The sequence below is a fragment of the Eriocheir sinensis genome, chromosome 20 (assembly GCF_024679095.1).
Source record: "Eriocheir sinensis breed Jianghai 21 chromosome 20, ASM2467909v1, whole genome shotgun sequence".
NCBI classification, from domain to species: Eukaryota; Metazoa; Arthropoda; class Malacostraca; order Decapoda; family Varunidae; genus Eriocheir; species Eriocheir sinensis.
Genome location: NC_066528.1, coordinates 15368872 through 15379809, shown reverse-complemented (window position 1 = coordinate 15379809; position 10938 = coordinate 15368872). Strand labels below are relative to the sequence as shown.

Below are 10938 nucleotides of genomic sequence, written 5' to 3'. Positions count from 1 at the left end.
ATTTAAGTGAGAAACGTAACCTACCCCCACAGATCACATTACACACAAGTCCTTGGATTGCTGAAATAATTTTTTTTTTACTCTGAGCACTTATATTGTTTGTCCTGTGATGGCTGTGACTGGAAATGTGTACCTATAGTATTTATCTGTATTTTTCTATAATTCTGTATGATACATGTTATTATGATGTCTTGTCTGGGAGATGGGATGACATGACCTCTCATTTCCCTTGCATTTCTCTTTGCAACAATAAACTTCAATCAATTAATCAAGCAATCACTTACATTCTCTGTGCCTTTTAACTCTAACTCTTGTAAGTAAACCAACCTTGCAAAATATGAACTACTTATGATAAACCGTATTTACTAACACATTGATGTCTAACCTCATCGAACCTGACCTAACTTAGCCTAATATACTTGCCCCGGGCTCTGCTGCCAAAATGTGATAAACGGAAAGGAGTCCCTTGACATATCTCCCCTCCCCAGACCATATTTTAATTAAGAAAGATGTGCTGGAAACTCTCATACCTCACCTCCGAAAGTAGACGAAAATGTAGCAATGAAAACCAATAAATTAACACATTGATATATCAGGTTACATAAATTACAAAAATGAGCGATTACACACAGCTCTAATAATGTTACCTGATTTAACTAATACTAAACCAATAACAAATTCACCGAAAAAATTATTCGATGGCGAGTCTGGCAATGAGAATAGGCTCGTCCAATCAGAAGCCGCTATTTTGAAAGTCTTGGACCAATCACAGCACTGCCTTAGCACAGAGAGGGTCAGTTAAGGTTGGATGTCAGTGTGCGGGGTGTAGTGTGTGTCAGCAATAACCAAGACAGAAAAAGAAGAGGGAGACAGTCGATTACTCGGACTACCACGGCAAAAACGAAGCGTCAGTAGAGATATACAGATTCGTCCGCCATGGAGAGCAGGATTGAGGTAAGATAATGGGAGGTAGAGGAGTACGTCTTTAGATATTTTTTTTTTCGTAACGGCAACAGTTGGATAATCGGGCCTATATATGTACTGCGCTTTGTCTGTGTGTGTGTTATTGTCATCTGTGTGTGTGTAGGGGCAGACTATGTCAGAAAGCCTCTCGATCGTTAGCTGTGCAGGGTAAGATGATGGGACTGGGGGTGTGGCGGGGTCGTTAGGTGGTAATTATTGGTTTCTTCCCTAATAACAGGTGAATAAGTACGTAAGTAAGGCAAGTTGTTAGTGTATGTTATTTTCGGTCTGTGTGTGCGGGGTCAGATTATCTAGGGGTACAAGTAGACCGTCCCATCATATCGTGGTTTGCGTTGGTGTCGGAATACTTGGTCACATGCTTGGTCAGTGAGGCAGTTGGTTATTTAAAAGGGAAACGAGATATCTGCAAGTTAATATTTTTTTGACCATGAAAGCCCCTTGAGCGATGCCCCCGTAGAGATAGTGAATTGCGTGGCCAGAGAAGGTGATCAGTTTATTTTTACCTATTTATACCAAGAAATATTACATTTATAACAGCCGGAGTGTTTGCTGGTAGGTAAACGTAAGTTCCAATAACGATCTCCACGGATACACGGAAAAGAAGAAAAAAAGATAAACCGTGGAAACAAGCGAGTCGCGCCTCCGAGCTTCCGAGCCTCTGTGAAGAACAATGGTCCAGGACGCGAATCACTGGAGCACCATCACGTGGGGGTGCTGCGCGCGGCCGCCTGACGCAACAAAGTAGTGCAGTGCTGTGTGGGCATTATTTAAGGATATTCTTAATAGTTATCATAAAGTGACACGTGGATTTAATGTAGGGAAATAAAAGCCGCCCCACCATCTTCGCGTCGTCAGTAATGCGAGTAATGGCTACTGTTGAGGAAGGGGAAGTAGACACCTCTTTCAAAGTTAATGCTCAGCCTACATTACTGCTTGTTTCTTGGTGACTGAATCCAGGGCAGTAAAGAATGACTTCCGGAAAATAGAAGGGGGGGCGAGAGGTACGTAGACCGTTCCGTGAGGGAGGTCGAGGGGTGCGAATTAATCCCCCTGTAGGATGGGGGTCGAGCGAGCGAAGTCCCCCGTTAGGTAGGTTACGTTAGGGTCAGCTAGGGTAGGTTAATTTAAACATATTACCCACAGGTCCCAAGCTTGTTTGGGGGTAGAGGGGGGCGGAGCATGGGCAAGCACTATTATATCGTTGGTTAAGTAGGACGTGAGGTACTGCCGTTGTTTTGAGCTCTACATTTTTTTCCTGTTGTTTCCCGCGAGGTTTGAAGGCTATCAGAATACATATGACATCAGAAGAGCAGTTGGTTAAGTAGAAAACGAGATATCAGTGCGGGTTTTATCGCGACACTCTTTCCTGTTGATTTCTGGGAGCTTCGAAGGCTAGCACAGTGTACATATATGGTAACAGAAGAGCAGTTCATTACACACACACACACACACACACACACACACACACACAAGGGTAAGCGGTCGACCCAAAACAGCACCACACCGGGTTGGAAAGAAAGAATGAAAAGAAAGCAATAGAAAGACAGAGGAGAAGAAAGGGAAGGAAAAACGATGCAGGAAACTGGGGAAAAATAATGATCAAAACAAGAAATAAAAAGAGAGGGAGAGTAGTAATTGTAATAGTAGTAGTAGTAGTAGTAGTAGTAGTTGTTGTAGATTTTGTTTATTGGTATTTTTATTTTTACTCTATTTTCTCTTTTTATATAATGTCCTTCGTTGATGTCAGTTAGGGTCGAAGATGGATGACATTTGCAATTGTTTTTCTTTTCTTTATTGTATTTTTTTTCTTTCTCTTTTTTCGACGTTGTATCTCTCTCTCTCTCTCTCTCTCTCTCTCTCTCTCTCTCTCTCTCTCTCTGTTGTTTTTGTTTTTTTCTTTTCAATGGCGTGTTTATTTATGTTCTTTTTCTCCATGACGTGTTTTTCTTTTTCTCTTCTCGATGTTGTTTTTTGTGTCATCATCCATTTGCTGGTGTTCCGTGATGGTCTGGATGAGCCTCTGTCCTCCCTGAAGAGACTCACCCATAGATTTGTTGGTGTGGATGTTAGGGCCGATAAAAGTGGATGATGTTTATCTAATCCTTTTCTCTATGTTCCTTTTTTTTATTCTTTTTCTATATATTTTTTCATTTTTTTGGTGTTCTTTTCCGTAGTTTTCTTTTCCTGGTCTGTTTTCTCATATTTTTTTTTTTTTTTTTTTTTTTGGTGCTCTACATTGAATTGTCCTTCTTACGGCGTTGTCTTTGTATGGATGAGTCTCCCTCCCTCCCTCCCCCCCCTAAAAAAAAGGAAAAAAAAAACACCCATACCAGCGTACAACATCAAACGTCTAAGATTATTATGTCTTTTCTCTGATTTTTTTTTTTTTTGTCGTGGTCTATCGTTGTTGACATGCCTCCGTTGCCTTTCGTTGGGGTATTTGGTCTTCCCTAAGCGTCGCACCCTCCTGTAGAACGTGTCGTTGGCTGGTTTCTCTGGTTAGTACAAGGGGTGTGTTTTGTCGTTGCAGGGGAGTGAGAGATCCTGCGCTTCTCTGCTCATCTTATCTGACGCACATCCGAGTGTTTTATTTTTCGTCTCTCTCTTTCTCTCTCTCTCCTCTTCGTCGCCCGCAGCCACGTCCTCATCTTCTGGGAGGGGATGAACCTGCGTTTTTCGACCCTTGTAATTCGGAACTGCACGCGTGTACGGCATCACTGAGTCTCCTGAACAGCAAGATTGAAGCGCTGATAGCCGCTGTTTTAGGAGACGGTTATGTTCAGATACTAACGCGTAGTAGCGACCCCAACCTGACCTACCTACCTACTGAGTATTCTAGCCCTGCAGGATGAGGTCAGCCCCGCCCCCGCCCACCCATGTCCCAGGCCTTCTCTCTCTCGGCCTTGGCCTTGGAACATGACTTCTCTAAACAGTGTAATGCCAAGCTCCTTTTATAGTTGCAAGCTCCTATTTTACGATGACCCTTAACAGTGCCTCTCATGCACGATTTAAACCAGCAAAAAAGGGCAAAATAAACATGACTGATACATTTTGTTATGCTTTTATTAATGTCAAGTCACAGAATCAGATAACAGGGGGCAGCGTGACATAATCATTCATCACACTGTGCAAGCCAAACCCCGCGGACAGTCTGACATTCCCGTGAGTCGCGCCGTCCGTGTGTTCCCGAGGCGGCCGCGGCACCACACTCTTCCGGGGAGGGGACGGCGTTGTGCAAAATACCCCAAAGATGCAAGAAAAGCACAGATGTTTGTTACTTCATAGCCGTGTTGTACTAAAGGTTTAGATTTTCTTTTAACACCGTGAAAGTTGCCTGTAGTAGCTATATGTTTTGTTCTGTTGTAGCTTCTAGTGTGTCAGGATGGCCGTGGTGCTGGCCCAGACACACGTAATGCAGCCCGAGGATTTTGCACAACAGCGGCGGGCACTCGCTGAACCTTGTCACCATCCAACACAACAGTGACGAGTACCAAGGCATGAAACACATCTCCCGCCCCCTCAAAGGTAAAGGGATTAATATGTCACCATCCAACACAACAGTGACGAGTACCTTGGCATGAAACATATCTCCCGCCCCCTCAAAGGTAAAGGGATTAATATGTCACCATCCGACACAACAGTGACGAGTACCTTGCCATGAAACACATCTCCCGCCCCCTCAAAGGTAAAGGGATTAATATGTCACCATCCAACACAACAGTGACGAGTACCTAGGCATGAAACACATCTCCCCGCCCCCTCAAAGGTAAAGGGATTAATATGTCACCATCCAACACAACATTAACAAGTACGAAAGCATGAATTACGTTTTCCCTGTCTCCCAACGAGCAAAAAAGATTGACTTATTTCTCACATTCCAAAACAACAGTAACAAGCAGGGAGGCATGAATTACGTCCCCGCCCCCAACGGGAAAAAGATTGACTGATTTATGAAATTAAATACCATAAAAAAAGTTGAAATGACGTGCAAAACGCGGTGCTGCAGACTGATCACATGTATTAATACACGCACGTCAGGGCTGAACACAATATAATGACGTGCACAATGGGGTGCTGCAGACTGATCACATGTATTAATACACGCACGTCAGGGCTGAACACAACAGCATCACACAGTTGCGGAACACTCGCATGGACAAATCACAGAGCAATACAGAACAGGGATACACATGTACAAGTATTATACATTAAGATAAGTATCTGAAAAAAAAACCATTTTGATAATCATTAACAGTATTGTTTAAGCCATTTTTTCCCTTATTTGGTAACTTATTAACTAAATCATCAAGATCATAAAATCAGCATCAGGTTCTCGGTGGATCGCTGTAGTTGTATCTTCACTGTCCACTAAAGGTCCCTTCGGCGCCTACAGCAGGACCTGGAGTTCCTGGCGTCACTCCCGGCAGGAATCCAGGGTCTGGGTGTGCCTCTTGGGGGTCATTGCCACACACAGACAGACGCCAAGGAATCTTCGGGAGTAGCAATAGTTTTTTTCCTGCTGACAACTGGAATCAAACGCCCCAGCTCCATTTGGAGAACACGAGCAACACATGTCTTCAGCACCACAATCGTCGTACCTGGCGACTGGATGAGCCTGTTGGTCGTATTGCTGTTAAACAAAATGTCATCCCATAAGTTACCTGCTAACACAAAGGTCACAGGGGGGGTACCTTCCTCTGGTGGTGTCGCGTTGTCTTATCTCGGCAAAGATGTTCCCACTGCCAGGCGAGTTTCCCTTCCCTTCCGTGAGACCATCTGATCGTGGCTCCCATCTCGTGTCCGATAGTTGAATTACTGCTACAGGCGAACGGTCCTCAGCACGGAAGGCAAACAAGTTACAGGAATGGCTGGGGATCAGGCCGCCGACAGGACAATGTTCACGCCTTCCTGCAATGTGTGTCTGGTGTCGTGTCAATAACCTACATCATCAAGGTTTCCGAAGTCGAGTGGAGCGGGAACAGTCAGTCTAGGCGTGTTAGGGACAGTGGCCGTGGATTGGAGGGTGTGCCTCTGACATGCAATGGCTAGAGGTAATCCCTGTTGACCGGTTCGTACAGACTGTTCTCCACGACTACTGTCTCTTGCTGTTCACTGATTGGTGGGTGCTGTCATGGAGGCGGGGAAGGGTTCGTACAGACTGTTCTCCACGACTTCAATCTCCTGCTGTTCCCTGGCGGCCGCTGTCAGTGAGCCGGGTAGTGGTTCGTACAGACTGTTCTCCACGACTTCAATCTCCTGCTGTTCCCTGGCGGCCGCTGTCAGTGAGCCGGGTAGTGGTTCGTACAGACTGTTCTCCACGACCACCGTCCCTTGCTGTTCCCTGGCGGCGGGGGTCACGGGGCCGGGGAAGGGTTCATACAGACTGTTCTCCATGATGTGCACTGAACCTATCTCCGGTGAGGCTGGAGAGGACTGTGGATGATACTGGATCTCTGTCAGGGTGTAGATTATCATTATTATTATTATTATTATTATTATTATTATCAGTAGTAGTAGTAGTAGTAGTAGTAGTAGTAGTAGTTCGTAGTCAGTAGGTGTATTTATGCAGTAACAGAGCAACAGTAAGAAGAGGGATAAATGACCCGTGAAGTGCAATTCCTGAATGACAAACATGTATGATCAACACACTAGTTTTGTACACGTGCTTCTACCAGGTGATTAGGACACACACACGGCCTTTGTTGATGTTAGCGTGGCCTGCGTTAAGATGGCGGCGGCAATTACTTGGGACGGGAAGACAAGAAACGATTACGTATTCTCTCTCTCTCTCAGTACTCACCCTGCCCCTCTCCCTGTCCACGTCGTCGCCTCCGGTAGGTCACACACACCACAATGGCCAGGATCACCGCCACCACCACCGCTATCGGCACCGCTATCACCACTGTCGAAGAGGAGAGAGACAGAGTGACCTTTCCTTGTGGCGGCGAAGGTGTGGACGTGGTGTGGCTGTGGTTGTCAGGGTGGAGGAAGAGCTTGTAAGAGGAACACCTGGAGGGGCTGTGGTGGCATAGGTTGTGGAGGGCGTTGTGGTGGTAGTGCCTGGAGGTGGTGTTGTGGTGGTGGTGGTGGTGATGATGGTAGTGGTGTTGGTACCTTTAGGGGTTGTTGTTGTGGTGGTGATGGTGGTGCTGATGGTGATGATGATGGTAGTACCTGGGTGTGCTGTTGTTGTTGTGGTGGTGGTTTTGTAAGTTCCTGGAGGTGGTGGTGTTGATGTGGTGGTGGTGGTGGTCGTGGTGGTGGTAGCTGGAGGTGGTGGTGGTGTTGTGGTACCTGGAGGTGGTGGTGGTGTTGTGGTAGTGGTGGTGGTGGTGGTACCTGGAGGTGGTGGTGTTGATGTGGTGCTGGTGGTGATAGGGTCGGGCGGATCCGTGCAGGTGTTTGGGTTCTGCAGGTTCGTGAATTCTTCCGGACCTTGACATCTGTCGCCCGTTTCTTTGGCTGTGCTTGTCCAGTTGGAAGAGCCGTGAGCCACAATACTAAAGCCAGTGATGAATTTGTTCCATGTTGTTTTCCTCGTGCATCTTCCTTTGTATCCTTCAATGTTTAGGGTGAAATGCAGAATTGTGTTCAATATATTCGTTGCTTCCACATTCACCTTCAATTTGATCCACTTGTTGTCGCTGTAACACTTGTTTAGGCCAAACCAGGCTTTTTGAAGATGTGCAGAGAATAGCTTTTCTGTCACTTCAAGACTAACTCCCTTGAAGTCATCTCCCGGCTTCACGTACACTGTTGTCGACTCACTATATCTTCCTGTTTCTCGTCTCTCCTCACAAATTGTCTCCTTCCCTCCTTCACTGACGACCACCACTTCATGAAGTTCCTTACAGTCCCTGGTGCCGTGGGCGCCTCCAAGACGCAGCAGGAGCACCGCCGCCACAGCCACACGCCCCGTCATCACCCCAAGACACGCCACGCCTCTGTGTCTCTGGTGCCTTCGTGTGTCTATTGGTGTGACGGTGAGGGAGCCGATATGGACGCCGGATATACTCCATGATTATAAAATGACAACACACACACACACACACACACACACACACACACACACACACACACACACACAGAAAATTCTCCCTATTTATCATCACTTACACGCCTGTTCCACTTGGTCATGTCAGCTGGTATGAAGACTGCTTGTGGCTCATTGTTTACAGGCGTCCCCAAAGTGGTCAGTACAGATCCGCCCAGGGCTCGCCGGACCATTCTGTGCCATGAACGTGAAATAAACGCCCATGAAAACCCGATCGATCTCCTTCACGGCATCTGGAAATGGTTGACGTGAGTGGCGGAAGCGTCTGGCAGCACCGGCCTGGGATTGTCAGACTTCCTTTGCATTTCAGATTTTCAGATTTTGTTTGAAGGGGAAGAATAAGCACACTTTCACGTTAAAAAAATGAATAATTAATAGATAAATCATAATGGAGAAAAACTACGAATTATAAATGTAAATATAACTTATTAATGTAGATAACATTTGTGATAAAGGATATGGTTTGCGTGGCATACTCGAACTTTAAAACTACGAGGTAAAAATGGTCAATATATTCTGGTGTTGGCACTCTGGCACCTCTCGGACGGAAGTTGTTATCACAGGAAAGGTTCACGACGCACGCAGAGCAGTGCGGGGCAACAGAGACGCTAAACATTGTATTATTATGTTCATTAAACTATCAAGCACACACAATCCGTTTTATAATGATGTACGGTACTTATACTGGGAAGGAAGACACTTATTGATTACTGCTCCTGATTAGAGGTCAAAGGAGTGTCCATAAAGAGAGGTCAATTTCGGGAGGAGAGGTGTCCTGATACCCTCCTCTTGAAAGAGTTCAAGTCGTAGGCAGGAGGATATGCAGATGAAGGAAGATTGTTCCAGTGTTTACCAGCGTGAGGGATGAAAGAGTGAAGATGCTGGTTGACTCTTGCATGAGGGGTTTGGACAGTATAGGGATGAGCATGAGTAGAAAGTCGTATGCAGCGGGGTCGCGGGAGGGGGGGAGGCATGCAGTTAGCAAGTTCAGAAGAGCAGTCAGCATGAAAATATCGATAGAAGATAGAGAGGCAACATGGCGGCGGAATTTAAGAGGTAGAAGACTATCAGTATAAGGAGGAGAGCTGATGAGACGAAGAGCCTTTGAATTATGCTTAGTGTTAAAACCTTTGATTATATAGATGTTCTTTTTCAAGTGGAAACGTCAAACCATGATTCCTAAAACGTTCCTAAAAAGCCCATGATTACCGTATTTCTTACTTTTCAAACGCCTGATCAGAAATCCGAAATAATACTTTTTGTTGCCAAATGTTACGTTTTCAAATTTCCCACTGGGAGTTATACTGGCGATGGTGACTGCAGGGTTGCCAGATTATCGTATCCACCATTGTATATACCGTTTTTGGACACTTATCTATAGCGAAAAAACACTAATAATTAAACCTTTCAACGGTAACTATAAATAAATGTAGTTATTGGAGTGGAGGAGACAGTTTTTGGATCGGAAATCGGAAAACATAAGAGGCTGAGTACGACAATCTGGTGATGCAGGTGTCGAGTCAGTGTCGGAGTGTTGGTCAGTGAGTGTGGGCGTGCGGGTGGTGGCGTCACATTGTGCTGACTGATGCGTGGACTAATCCAAAGTTACGGAGACTGAGGCGGAACACAAAGGCCGGGGATATGGAGGTGACAGCCCGGAGCCCCAAAGTGATATGGTAGGAGTCATTTATGTACTGTTCAGAGAGAGAGAGAGAGAGGTTCGAAACACGTGCTTCATATCTCTCTCTCTCTCTCTCTCTCTCTCTCTCTCTCTCTCATGGCTGCCACATTCCTACCTTGTATCACCTTTTCAGAGCGTCAAAGTGATGTGGAAGGAGTCATTTAAGTACTGTTTAGAGAGAGAGAGAGAGAGGGGTTCGAAACACGTGCTTCATCTCTCTCTCTCTCTCTCTCTCTCTCTCTCATGGCCGCCACACTCCTTCCTTGTATTATCTCTATTGTTTGTTTCCTTTTTATCAGTGTTCTTTTTCGGTTAGCCCAATGCTTGTTCAAATTCCTCCTCCTCCTTCTCATTTTCACTGTTTTTATCTATAACAATATCTAGTCGAAGAGGCCTAGGGAGGGATGTGAAGGGTAGGATGGAGGCGAGAAGAGGGGCCTAGGAGTTTAATAGAGAATGACTAAGCTTTTTTTCGGTTAGCCTAATGCTTGTTCAAATTCCTCCTCCTCCTCATCATCATTTTCACTGTTTTCATTCATATTAAACTTTTAGTCGAAGAGGCCTACGGAGGGATGTGAGGGATAGGAGGGAGGCGAGAAGAGGTACATTCGAGTTCAAAGAGGATGACTAGGCTATGGTTGTTCAAATTCCTCCTCCGCCTCCTCCTCATTTTTACTGTTTTTATCTATATTAATATCAAGTCGAAGAGGCCTAGGGAGGGATGTGAAGGGTAGGATGGAGGCGAGAAGAGGTACATTCGAGTTCAAAAAGGATGACTAGGCTATTGCTGGGTAGTCTAATGGTTGTTCAGAATCCTCCTCCTCCTCCTCCTCCTCATTTTTACTGTTTTTATCTATATTAATATCAAGTCGAAGAGGCCTAGGGAGGGATGTGAAGGGTAGGATGGAGGCGAGAAGAGGTACATTCGAGTTCAAAGAGGATGACTAGGCTATTGCTGGGTAGTCTAATGGTAGTTCAAATTCCTCCTCCTCCTCCTCCTCCTCATTTTTACTGTTTTTATCTATATTAATATCAAGTCGAAGAGGCCTAGGGAGGGATGTGAGGGATAGGAGGGAGGCGAGAAGAGGTACATTGGAGTTCAAAGAGGATGACTAGGCTATTGCTGGGTAGTCTAATGGTAGTTCAAATTCCTCCTCCTCCTCCTCCTCCTCATTTTTACTGTTTTTATCTATATTAATTAATATCTAGTCAAAGAGGC

At 45.5% G+C, this 10938-nt stretch overlaps 1 protein-coding gene across 1 annotated transcript; it reads right to left on the bottom strand.

The window, feature by feature from the left end:
* Positions 1 to 4039: 4039 nt before the first annotated feature.
* Positions 4040 to 7993, bottom strand: LOC127001235 (uncharacterized). Its single transcript, XM_050865520.1, has 4 exons — positions 7324 to 7993; positions 6785 to 6886; positions 4636 to 6437; positions 4040 to 4555 (listed from the first exon to the last, which is right to left on the bottom strand). The coding sequence occupies exons 1-3, from the start codon at positions 7904 to 7906 to the stop codon at positions 6094 to 6096; spliced, it is 1029 nt and encodes a 342-aa protein (XP_050721477.1). The 5' UTR covers positions 7907 to 7993; the 3' UTR covers positions 4040 to 4555; positions 4636 to 6093.
* Positions 7994 to 10938: the final 2945 nt, after the last annotated feature.

Coding starts and splice junctions, on each gene's coding strand:
- LOC127001235 (XM_050865520.1), bottom strand. CDS start 7,906: ATGACGGGGCGTGTGGCTGTGGCGGCGGTGCTCCTGCTGCGTCTTGGA. Junction 6,887..7,323: donor ATCAACACCACCACCTCCAG/GTACCACCACCA, acceptor CCTCTTCGACAG/TGGTGATAGCGGTGCCGATA. Junction 6,438..6,784: donor TGGACAGGGAGAGGGGCAGG/GTGAGTACTGAG, acceptor ACACCCTGACAG/AGATCCAGTATCATCCACAG.